This window comes from Stegostoma tigrinum, chromosome 34 (assembly GCF_030684315.1).
Source record: "Stegostoma tigrinum isolate sSteTig4 chromosome 34, sSteTig4.hap1, whole genome shotgun sequence".
In the NCBI taxonomy this organism is placed as follows: Eukaryota; Metazoa; Chordata; class Chondrichthyes; order Orectolobiformes; family Stegostomatidae; genus Stegostoma; species Stegostoma tigrinum.
Genome location: NC_081387.1, coordinates 20,689,888 through 20,702,406, shown reverse-complemented (window position 1 = coordinate 20,702,406; position 12,519 = coordinate 20,689,888). Strand labels below are relative to the sequence as shown.

General features: G+C 44.8%; 2 protein-coding genes across 4 annotated transcripts in view; one reads left to right on the top strand and one right to left on the bottom strand.

The window, feature by feature from the left end:
- Positions 1–580: 580 nt before the first annotated feature.
- On the bottom strand, positions 581–11,698 carry LOC125446316 (zinc finger and BTB domain-containing protein 12-like). 2 transcript variants are annotated; one of them, XM_059639716.1, is made up of 2 exons: positions 11,509–11,698; positions 581–4,218 (listed from the first exon to the last, which is right to left on the bottom strand). In XM_059639716.1, exon 2 carries the CDS (start codon positions 4,205–4,207, stop codon positions 3,068–3,070), a length of 1,140 nt encoding a protein of 379 aa, XP_059495699.1. In that variant the 5' UTR covers positions 4,208–4,218; positions 11,509–11,698; the 3' UTR covers positions 581–3,067. The 2 variants fall into 2 exon arrangements, with proteins under 2 accessions (XP_059495699.1, XP_059495698.1); XM_059639715.1 differs by having other exon boundaries at positions 11,566–11,694.
- The window catches only part of ehmt2 (euchromatic histone-lysine N-methyltransferase 2), an 88,906-nt gene continuing 87,791 nt past the window's right edge, over positions 11,405–12,519 (top strand). The window contains exon 1 of one of the 2 annotated variants that reach the window (XM_048520146.2): positions 11,405–11,440. In XM_048520146.2, coding sequence (XP_048376103.1) covers positions 11,420–11,440 — 21 coding nt within the window. In that variant the 5' untranslated portion in view covers positions 11,405–11,419. Of the gene's footprint in view, positions 11,441–11,721; positions 11,779–12,519 lie in introns of those variants that run through there. The other variant, XM_048520145.2, reaches the window with a different exon arrangement.

The window sequence follows — 12,519 nt, the reverse complement described above, 5'->3', positions numbered from 1 at the left end:
CCTAGCCCTGCATCTCTCTTCTATGTTTTGTCTCTTTATTTAAGGTGGGATATATTTACATTGGTGGCAGCACAGTGAAGATTCACTAAACTGATTCTTGGGTTGAGAGGCTCATTCTATGATGATATGTTGAGTACATTTAGAAGAATAATTCGTTCCTGGCGTGTAGATGCGACCTGCAAGGGCAATGTTTAGAGCTCAACCCCACTTACCTGCCTAGAGAGAACTGATGGTGGGCTACCTTTTTGGTGAGTAAAATAATAGAGAAGTCAGTGGAAGGGCAGGTCACCTCATCATGAGCCTGAAGTCAAATATAGACCCAATTGGGCAACGACAGCAAGCTTCAAAATTTTTGGATTGTGTGAAACTTATAAATATAGCACACAGTGAAGACAGCGTAGAATTTCAAAAGAACATGGATGACTATAGATATTTCCTAATCAATATTTTCAGAGATGTTTTTATATACCTGCGGATCAGGCAGGACTTTAACCTAGTCCTTCTGTCTCAGAAGTAAGGACACTGCCAGAGCCACAAAAACCCTCATAAACAGTTATGTACTTTATTCTTTTTATGGGAATCAGTGGCATGGCCAGCTTTTGTTCGCCATACTACCTTCCTTTGAAATTGAGCAGCATGTTGGGGCAACTTTTAAGAGTCATCCATATTGTACACACATGCCAGTCAAGATCAGGATAGTACATTTCCTTCTATATAGGGCATGAGCGAACAATTAATGGTTGTTTTGAGACACAATTACTGAGATTAGCTTTATTTTTTAAGAATTATTGACTAAATTTAAATTCCATCAGATGCTGGGGGAGGATGCATGCATGTGTGGATTTGAACCTGTGAATGACTCCAGAGTCTGGACCTTTGCATTATAAGCCTAGTGAAAATCCAGAGGCAAATTGGTGAAATAGGGAGATGGGGCAGTTGCAGATTTATGCAGAGAATTGTGAAGTGATCCATTTTGCTAAGTAGAGTACTGTATTTAACTAGAAGTGGCTGCTGTAGCATGTGAGCCTAGGTCTCTTTGTGCATATGTAATTAAACATGGCAGACAAGTCAAGCATGGTTAATAATGCATACAATATCATGGACGTCATAAATAGGGGCATTGATGAATCTTTACAAAGCCCTTATTTGGCCACAATTGAGTACTGCTTCCAATTCTGAGGACCACACATTTAGAAAGATATGAAGGCACTGCAAAAGGTGCAGATAAGATTCGCAAAATGGTTCCTGGGATATGGAACTTCACCTAGATAGATGAATATATTGAGACAGATTTTGATGATGAAGAGAAGGTTGAGACGAGATTCATAGAGAAATTCAGAATCATGAGACGTCTGGACAGAGCAGATGGGGGGATAAATCTGTTCCCAGTTTTGGAAGGATCACAAAACAGACAGAGGACACAGATTTAAGGGAATTTTCAAAATAAACTATGGAAACATGCGAAAAAGACTTTCTAATAAAGAAAATGTTTTGGATTAGGAATGCCCATGGGAGTGTTAGACAGAAAGTGCATTGCGCTTTTCAAAGGGCAAATTGATTTTAAAAAGGAAATAAAATGTACAGGGCTGCAGGTACAGTGGTAGTAGGTGAATTTCTCCTTCAGAGAGCTGGTGCAAACATGACAGGCCAGATGGCTTCTTACACTACAAACATCTCAGGATTCTATGATATTCTTCCCTCAGGAGACAGAAGCAAGCTGGTTGGTTTTCACACAGCAGATCCTCATTCAATTTTAATAATAAAACAATTAAAATGCCAGGAGGTTTAATTTAAGACAAATTCTGAAAATATTATGCTCTCTGGATTAATAGCCAAGAGCAAAACCTGAAAAAACTGAGGACATTGGGAAATGGAGGTAATCTGTGTTAAAAGTATTGAACAGTGCTAAAAAAAAGCCCAAATTTGAAAGATGCAAATAGTTCATTACGTATTGTAATTCTGGATAAGTGTACTTTAACAGAGGTACCAATTCAACAATCAATTGTCAATTAAGATACAGTCACATGGATTAAATTCACATCCATAAATAGTTCCCACTGTAAGGGGCACCTTCAGGAGAACTTCTAAACTTTAAAATGTTCTATTCTACATCTAAGGACAATACTTTTAGGAGCTGTGTCACTGTGGGTACCACTATTGGCTCTGAGGTCGAATGCCACTCTTAACACTTGACCCTCAAAATCTCAGCTGGTGCTCTCATTATAAACATTTATTGACTGCTGCACTGTCAGGGGTGCCAATTTTCATATGAGATGTTAAACCATAACTGCATCAGCCCGTTCTGTTGCACTGTTCGGAAAAAGCAGGGAATCTATCCCCACTGTTCTGGACAAAAACATATAAAACATCAATGAACATCATTTACGAGACACAGACGGTCCATCCATTCTCATGTCGATGCACAGAATGTCTGCTGCTTTTCCACACCTCAAGAGTTACTTTTTCTTAAGAAGTATTTCATTGGCTGTAAAGCTCTTTGGCATATTCTGAGATTGTACAAGGAGAGATGGAAAGACAAGCCTTTCTCCGTTCTTCTGCTCTCTACACTCAAAAACAACGTGAGAGGAGCTGTCAGAGCGTTGGACGCCATGGTAGCAATTGGTAAAGTGAGGGAGAGCCTGACACCAGTTCCAGAGTAAGGGAGAGCCCCAATGGGAGACTACAGAGTGAGGAAAGCCCCAGCTGGAGACCACTGAGTGAGCGAGGCCCCAGTGGAGGACTACAGATTGAGGGAGCCCGCACAGTAACGTGACACAAGTCACAGAGTGAGGGAGAACCCAATAGGGGACCAGAGAGTGAGGTAGACCCTGACACCAGAACCAGTGAGGGAGAACCGAACAGGACTCTGAAGAGCAAAGGAGACCCAAAGGCAGTGAAGAGTGAGAGAGACATTGTTGGGACTACACAGGGAGGGAGATCCCAAATGTAACCCACAGTGAGAGAAACACTGACAACAGTTGAGAAGGAGACTCGGATGGCACTGTGCAGAGCAAGAGAGACTCCAAAGGTAGTTAGGAGTGAAGAAGACTTCATAGGTCTTACAGGGTTAAGGGTCGGTGTCAGTGCCAGCCATGGCGAGGAGGGCCAACTTGCAGTTGTCAGCAGTGGTTTTGCTGTGTTGCTCCTTGAGGTGGCGGCGGAGGGCGGGCTTGTGGGCGAAGCTCATGTGGCAGTAGTGGCAGCAGTGAGGCCTGGCGCCGCTGTGCAGGTTCATGTGGTCCTTGAGCGAGCGGTTCTGGGTGAAGGATTTGCCGCAGACGGGACAGAGGTAGGGCTTGACGCCCGTGTGCACATGGATGTGGCGGGTCAGGTTGACCCGCTGGTTGAACACCTTGCCGCACCTGGGGCACATGAAGAGCTTGTGGGCCTTCATGTGGGCCACCAGATGCTCCGGATGCTGGAAGGCCTGCGCGCACTCACTGCAGTGAATGGGCTGGGGGCAGGCGGGGCGGGGGTGGGGCAGGTGGCTGTGGGGGGCTGCCCACCGCCTGGCGGTAACGGGGGCTGCGCTCTTCTCGCCCGCCCAGTTGCTGTCGTCGTCGCTGGAGGAGCCACCGCTGATCAGCACAGCGTCATCCTCGGCTGACTCGGAGAGGTCGGGGTGGGCCTCCTGTCGGGGGTCGCTGGGCTGGCTTCCGGAAGGTTCTGCCACTGGGCCGTCCGCCTCCACAATCACGTAAACGTCATCGGTTTTTTCGGGCTCCGACCTGAACTCGGCCAACTGCTGGGCCCGTGCCTCAGCTCGAGCACAACACTGTGCCTCCGGCCCGACGGTCACGTCGTCATCCCTGAGCTTGATGCGGGGGTCGATGCGCGCGGAGAGCGCTCGCCTGCACTCCTCCACCACGTGGTCCATCTGCAGGTAGCTGGCAGTCGTCAGGTAGCTGAGCACCTCCCTGCACGGCACGTCCAGCGAGCCTGTGTAGCACGAGAGCAGCAGGCGCGAGAGCATCTCGGCGCCGTCCTTCAGCGCCACCCGCACCTCCCGCGACGGCTGCAGCAGGAACTGGTCGCGCAGGAACGGCGAGCACGCGGCCAGCACCACGCGGTGGCCCGCGAACCGCAGCCGCCCCGTCACCACGGTCACGTCGCAGAAACGTTTCTCCACACGGAGCTGGTTCATCTTCCTCAGGGTCGCCGACTCGTGGTGGAAGAACTGGAAGTGAAGAACCTCTCCTGGTGCCATGGCCTGTCAAACTGTTTGAAATGAAGAGACACGCACAAAGTGTTAGGACCCCTGTGAAACTGCGGCTGATAAATGACCACCATGCCTGACACAGAAACAAGGCTGTTCCAGGTGCCAGGTGTAGTGCACCAGTTGAGTCTCCCCACATCTTTTGACGGTTATTAGACTTATGAATGGACCTCTCAAATTTCAAATCTGCTGTTGATCTTGCTTTTTGCACACCTCTCTCTCTGTTCAGTCACCCTGTGAGCTTTGCATCTTTGTATGTTTTGATCTGACTTTTCACTGTACTCAGATACATGTGACAATAATAAATAAAACAATCTAAACCTCCAAACTTGGGCAACAGTCTCTGAGGAGTTTGCACATTCTTCCCAATCCTGCGTGTACCCTGGTTTCCTCCCAATATCCAAAGATATGTACGTTAGCTGGATTGGCCATGCTAAATTGGCAAGTGTCCAGCTATGTGCAGGCTAAGTGAATTAGCTGTGGTAAAATGTGAAATTGTGGGGACCCTCTTCAGAGGGTGTGGACTCGAAGGACCGATTGGCCTGCTTCCGCACTGTAGGGAATTATATGATAAATGTACCATTGTTACTCAATAATCCCTTCTTCCTCCTGCACTCACTAACATCCTCTTCCATGTGATGTGCACCATGCATTTCAACCTGTCCCTGTGGGGTGAGTTTCACATCTTTCAGAAAAAAAAATGTTTTTCCTGAATTCCCTGTTGGATTTCTCAGCGACTCTCATGTTGATGGTCTCTAGTTATAGAAACAAGTATGTAGGACAGAATAGGCCCATCAACCTATCAAGTCTATACCAAAAATAGTATGAATCTATATTAGTCCCACTTTCCAGCACTTGACTCATAGCCTTGAATGTTGTACTAATTTATGTGCTCATCCAAGTATATTATTTAAAGAGATTTCCTGTTGTGAGATTTCCTGCCTCAACTACCCTCCCAGGCAGTGCATTTCAGATTTCCACTACTCCCTGGGTGAAAAACATTTTCCTCAAATCCCTGTTAATCCTCCTGCTTTTCATGTTAGAATGCTGCCCCCTTCAACCAAGGGGAAGAACTGCTTTCTGTCCGACCTATCTATGCCCTCACAATCTGATATACCTCAATAAGGTTCTCTTTCAGTCTTTTCTGCTCTAAAGTAAACAACTTCAGCTTATCCAGCTTCTCTATGAAATGCTCCATCCCAGGAAATATCCTGGTGAATCTCCTCTGCAACCCCTCTAGAATGGTGACCAGAACTGCACACAGTAGTCTTGGTGCGTTTTAACCGACGTCCTGCGCACCTCCAACATAACGTCCGTGCTCTTGTAATCTGTGCTGAAGCTGATAAAGAAAAGTCCTGTATTCCTTCTTAACTATCCTATTAACCTGCGCTACAACCTTCTGGGATCTGTGGATCAGCACCTCAAGATTTCTCTGTTCCTTCGAGCATTTTCTTGTCCTTCCATTCATTGAGTACTCCCTTGTGTTGTTACTTCTCCCAGATTGCATAACCTTACATTTTTAAGGGTTTAAATCAATCTGCCCAACTCATCAATTGCCTCCTGTAACCTAAGATTCCTCCTCACTGTCAATCACTTGGCCAATCTTGGTTTCATCTGCAAACTTATTTATCATCACCCCACATTCGCATCTGTATAACTTATGCATAATCACAAACAATAAGGGACCCAGCAGTATTCCCTGTGGTTTGCCACTGGATACCACCTCGAGTCATACCACCATTCTCCGACTCCTACCACTGAGCCAATTTTGCATCCAGGTTGCCAAGTTACCCAGGATCCCATGTGCTTTTAACATTTTCAATTTCCCTTGTGGGACCATTTCAAAGGCTTTGCTGAAAGCATATGGTCTGCATCAAAAGATTAAACACTGAGTATCCACTCTGTCAAAACCTTTCCCACTTGTAAAAATGGATTTTAGGCAGACTCTCTGCCACCTTTTTCAGGAGATAAAGAGGACTGTACCTGCCTATCAATTTTTTCCTGTGCACTTCTGATCATCCTCATGAATCTACTCTGCACTCTTTCCAGTGTCTTTACATCCTATTTATAATATGTCGGCCTCTAAATGTGGTCTAACCATGGCTTGGTGTGGGTTTTGCATTGCTTTTCTAATTTGCAATCCTAACCAACTCTATACAAAGCCTAACGTACAGTGTGTTTTTTTTAGAAAAAGGTTTTGCTAAAAAATGCTTCAATTTGTAATGAATGATGTACTTGTATTCCGTGATTCCTTTGTCCCTCTAACCCACCTGGATTTGCATAAATTAAGCCAGTTCAATCTCCTACCAAAATGTACTATTTCAAATTTACATGTTGAATGTAATTTGTCAATAATTTGCCCCTTCTGTAAATTTACTAACATCCTGCTAGAATTGGTTGCTGTCCTTCACAGTGGAACAAAGGTCCTAAAAGAAGGAACATATATACTCCACCATTCAGTATAAGTATGGATGGCCGGGGCCTCAAATCCATTTTCTTGCAACTCCTCACAACCATTTGATTCCTGAGTGATCAAGTTAGCTATCCATTCCAGCCTTAAATATACTCAAGGATGGAGCATCCAGATTCATCCTGGATAGAAAAAATAACAAAAGTCTCACAACCCTTTGTGAATTTTTCCTAATCTTGGTCCTAAATTACTGACCCCTTACTTGAGACAGTGTCCCCTTGTTCTAGATTCCCCATCTAGGGGCAAACAACCTTTGAGGATCAACCCCGTAAAGGCCACTTTAGAATCTTATATGTTTGATTGAGGTCATCTCCAAGTCTTCTAAACACCAGAGAATATAGGCCTAGTTTATTCAGCCATGTGTCATAGGGCAACCCTGACTTCCCAGGGAACAATCTCATTCTTCTTCGCCGTACTGAATTCAAGTTTATCCCTCATTAAAAATGGAGACCAAAACTGCACAAAGCATTCAAGGTGTGGTGCAAAAAAAGCTCTGTACAGTCACAGTTAGACTTCTTTGTTCTTGTATTCCCAATTCCCTTGCAATAAAAGCCAAACTATACCTCCTCCCAATTTAGTATTGTCATGTGGAAATATAATGTTGTGGCTGTTACACATGGCTCAAAGAAAGGCAGGACTACAAGTTAAATATACCAAGATACCAGGTGCTCAGGAAAGGGAAGGATGAAAAGGGGAACAGGTGATGGTACCAACTGAGAAATGCATTGCAAATCTGGAGATAAAGGGTATTCCAGAGAATAAAAGACCACTTGATTTGGCTACAAGATAACAAAGTGTGGGGCTGGATGAACACAGCAGGCCAAGCAGCATCTTACGAGCAACTCTAAGGAACAGAAAAGGTGCAATTCCACTGCTCAGTGTAGCCCATCGGCAACTAGCCAGTGGGAAGACTGCAGGAGGAATGGGAATTTGCAAGGAATTTACAAAGCTAAGCAAGAATCATAGAGTTGTCACAATGTGGGGATTTCAGATCTATAGAATATGGCTGTGTAAAGGGCAGAACAGGGCAAATGTTAAAGGTATAAAGGACTTCACCTCAAGGTGGTGCCAGAGGACCGCAGCACTGCAAATGTTAGATTCTTGTTCAAAACAAGAGTGTGAAGATTACACCAGCCAGTTTAACTTTGGCGCTGACGAAGCTTCTGGGGAAAAAAGAATTCAGGACAACATTAATAGCCACTTGGGCAAATGCAAATATAATTAAGGAATGCCAGCACAGATTGGAAGTACATGGAATAGTGTAGGTTAGATGAGCTTCAGATCGGTATGACAGGTCGGCACAACATCGAGGGCCAAAGGGCCTGAACTGTGCTGTAATGTTCTATGTTCTATTTGTTAAGGGAATATGCTGTTTTACTAACTTCCTGGAGTTGTTTGATGAGGTAGCAGCAAGGATTGATGAAGGTAATGCTATATGTATGGTGTACATGGACATACAATAGTTTGGCATAGTGCCACACAACAGGCTTGTGAACAAAGTCATGGTTGATGGAATAAATAAAGATGCTGTTATCATGGATTTCAAATTGTCTGAGTGACAAGTTACAAAAAGTACTGGTTAATGAATGCTTTTGGGTTGGAAGAAGTGGAGCTGCCCGGGTTCAGTGCTGGTAGCCTTGCTCTTGAAGATATATATTAGCTACCTAGCCTTTGATGCACAGGGTACAAGAACAAAATTTGCATGTCACACAAAACTTGGAAGCATTTTGAACTGTGAGGAGGATACTGTAGAAATTTAAAAGAATGCAAACAAATTGGTGGTATGGACAGACAAGTGGCAGATTAATTTCAGTGCGGACATCCCTGAGGTAATTGAGTTTGGTAGGAAGCACACAGATAGACAGTATAAAGTAAAGAGCATTTGGGAGCAGAGAAAATTTGATGTATATGCGAATAAGACATTGGAACTGGCAAGAGCGCAGTTGAGAAAGCATACAGTATCCTAGGCCTTATTAATTGGAACATGGACTTAAGATTAGGTTGTGTTAGACTTGAAAAAGATAGTGTTTCAGCTGCCACTAGAGTACTGAGTCTAGCTCTTGGAAATACAAGAAGACATTGAAGTGCAGAAAAGATTCAAGAGAATGGGTCCAAGTATGAGGAACCTCAGTTACGTAGATCGACTGGAGAAGGTGCAACTGCTTTTCTTGCAGAAGAGAGAGGAGATTTGATGGCAGTATTCAAATCTTGAGAAATTTGGGCAACATAGAAAAAAGATTATTCCCATTGCTGATTGAGAGCATGAAGGTCCAGAATGAAAGAAATTGAAAAAATAAACAACAGAGATACATATTTTCATTCAGAAGTGGTGTAGGTCACATGAATGTGCTGCCTGAGAATGCATGGGGGCACTTTCAATCAAGGCATTCAACAGAGAGTTGGGTTGAAAAAGGAAGTGAGTGCAGGGGTATGACAAGTGGCTCTAAATGCATGTGTTAAGACTATAGAAATAGGAACAGGAATAGGCATTTGGTCCAACGAGCCTGCTCCAATATTCAATAGGATCATGGCTGATCTGACATTCCTCATGTCAGCTTTTCTGTGTTTTTCCTGTAACCATTGATTACCCGTACTGATCAAGAATCTATCTAAGCCATAAATACATATAAAGACTCTACTCCGTAGCTGTCTGTAGCAAGGAGTTATAAAGACAATTCTTCATAGTTTTAAACTGATGCTGTTTTGTTCTGAGACTATGTCTGCTATGCTAGGCTCTCCCGTGATGGGAAACATCCTCTGAGCATTTATCCTGTCAGTGTCCCTTCATCATCTTATATGTTCCAATGAGATCCCCTCTCATTTTAAACTCCTGTGAGTAGGGTCTCAACCTGTTAAGCCTGTGCTCGGACGACAATGCCTCCATATCAGAGATCATCTTTCTAAACTGTCTCTGTGTCCTCTCTGCCTAAACTGAAATAATACCTATGCTTAAATAAGGGAACAAAATATTCTCAGTATATTAGATGCGTTCTCACCAGTACCTTGTTACAGTTATAATAAGATGTCTCTACTCTTATACTCCAAAACCCATGAAATAAATCCCATCCCTGCTTCCACAACACACAAAAACTGAATAAAAACCAGAAGAACTGCAGATACATCAGGAACAAAAACAAAAGTTGCTGGAAGCTCAGCAGGTCTGGCAGCATCTGTGAAGAAAAAAATCAGAGTTATTGTTTTGGGTCCAGTGACCCTTCCTCAGATGTGTCTTCTGTTTTTGTTGCTGACACAAAAATCTGAAATAGCTAGAAAAGCTCAGCAAGTCTGGCAGCTTCTGCTCTTGACAATTCTGAAGGGTCACTGAACCTGAAATGTTAACTCTGCTTCCTCTCCACAGATGCTATTAGCCCTGCTGAGCTTTTCCTATATTTCTTTTTTTTTCTGATTTCCAGCATCTGCAGTTTTCCAACATTCCATCAGCCTTCCTGATTACCTGCTGCACCGTGTGCCAGCTTTCTGTTTTTCATTTGGACGGTTGTTTTGTGCACGCACACAACAGGTCAAAATGGGCAACTTCTGTAGATGGTAACCATTCTGTGATATAACCAAGTCATGGACTGAGTACAACAAATGCTGGAGGTCTGTAAATGGCCTAGTCTGAAGATGAGATGTTGTTCCCCCTGGTTTGTGCTGTGATTCACTGGAGCACCGCAGCATGCCAAAGACAGACAACTGGGCATGCAAGCAGTCTGTTGTGTTAAAATGACTGGCCACGTACAGACTGGAGTCGATCTGCAAAGCTGTGACCCAGTTTATGTTTACATTGGAGAAACCAAACGCAGACTGAGTGACTGCTTTGCAGAACACCTCCAGTCTCATTATCAGACTAGCCTTATGGACTTAATATTAAGTTCAGCACCTTCAAATTGTGAACAAACTGCTACTCCTAACCTTTCCTTTAGCTTTACTTGTTACATTCTCTGTCACCATGTGCTGTCTCCTCTCTCACCACCTCAGAGGGACAGAGACAACAAGATGTAGAGTTGGATGAACACAGGCCAAGCAGCATCAGAGGAACAGGAAGTCTGACATTTACAGCCTAAACCCTTCTTCAGAAAAACCTTGCCTGCTCTTCTAAATCTGGCAGTTGGACACATCATCGTTCTACAGTTCTCGCATTCTGGTCTCTTAATCTGAACTATCAACGTCTTTTCTCTCTCACGACTCTGCACCTACCTTCGCAACAATAGCATAAATGCTGTCCCTTCCACACTTCACTAGATCTGATGAAGAGCTATCTCGACTTGAAACATTAGTTTGCTCTCTCTCTCTCTCCATGGATGCTGCTTGACCCGCTGCGATCTCCAACATTTGTTGTTGTTGTCAGTACAGATTCCAGCATCAAGAGCAACTCACTCCTACGGGAACTGCAGATGCTGGAGAATCCAAGATAACAAAGTGTGAAGCTGGATGAACACGGCAGGCCAAGCAGCATCTAGGAGCACAAAAGCGGACGTTTCGAGCCTAGACCCTTCACCACAGAAGGCGAGCCCGAAACGTCCGCTTTTGTGCTCCTAGATGCTGCTTCGCCTGCCGTGTTCATCCAGCTTCACACTTTATTACCGACGTGGACTGAGCTCTTTCCACTCCCTCTTGAAAGCAGCACTGGCCCTTTAAATGATGGCAACGCCCCTTCATCCGGCTAGGCCACGCCCCGCGCAGGTTAGGTCCCGCCCCCCTCCACTGCGCAATGACGTCACGGGCCGGGAGCCATGGCTTCCCTGGATGCTGAGGTGAGACAGCCGCTGAGGGAAGGGAATTCCTCTTTCCGATTAAAAAATTGTTATGACTCTTCACTTACATCGGGGGCGCTTAGACTTCTCTTCACCCACCCCGCTCAAATCCCATCCTGGCTTACATCTAAAACCGAGGCTTTTTCGTTTTCCCCTCCCTCGCTCATTGCTGCTCCGTCGGCTCCGAGTCCACGGCGGCCATGGGTCTCGGGCGCTTTGTGAGGCGGAGAGGGGGAAGGAACCAAGTGATTGACAGCCGGGCCCAGGGAACCTGAACAACGCATCGACTCCCCTTGCGTTGGACTGATTGGATGCGTTATGCGCGATTCCGGGCGGAGGTTAGCGGGCGACTGTTCTCTTCACCCTGTATCCTGTGTAGCGCATTGGCTCCCTATTGTTGGCTCGTGGCGGAACGTATTACACAGGGTTAGGGTTGGGCTACGATGATTGACTGTAGAACCCTTTATCCTGTGTGATGTATCCATTCCATTCTCTTGGAGTGTTTGGACATGCGCTATACGAGGTTTGGGGTGGAGAAATATTTGGAACCCTGTAATCTGTGTGATGTAGTGACCTCCCTTTGTTGGTGGCGTAGGAGATATGCGTTATGCAGGCTTCGGCTTGGCCTCGATGTACTGTGTAATTGACTGCCGATCCCCATATCTTGCAGAGTGTATAAACTGCCTCTGATAACGTTGCGGGTTGTCCGTTATCCTAGGTCTGGGGTACGAATCTGGCCGACTGTACAGTTAAGGCATGCTGCCTTGTTGCTGTGCAATTTTTTTTTCTCGGCAGTGTATTTTGATTAACTTGCAAGCCTGCGATTCTGTCCAGTTATTTTCTCTTTAGCTCAATAAAACTCTCTCTTTTATGTCGTTAACAGCACATTCTCGTTTTTTGTTAGCGATTTTAAAATGCTTGAAAACTTACCACATTGACTCGTTCGACTGTACTGCGCACCTCCTTCTGATTCTCTTTACCAATCTTGATGATCGTTTAGGTGAAATGCTGCAATATAAACCGCCTGTCAAAGACATATTAGGTTAAATGCAAGACTGTCCGAGGTAGTTAGCTTGTTA

Bases quoted from the DNA above. Each gene is read 5' to 3' on its own strand.
- LOC125446316 (XM_059639716.1), bottom strand. From the start codon at position 4,207: ATGGCACCAGGAGAGGTTCTTCACTTCCAGTTCTTCCACCACGAGTCG.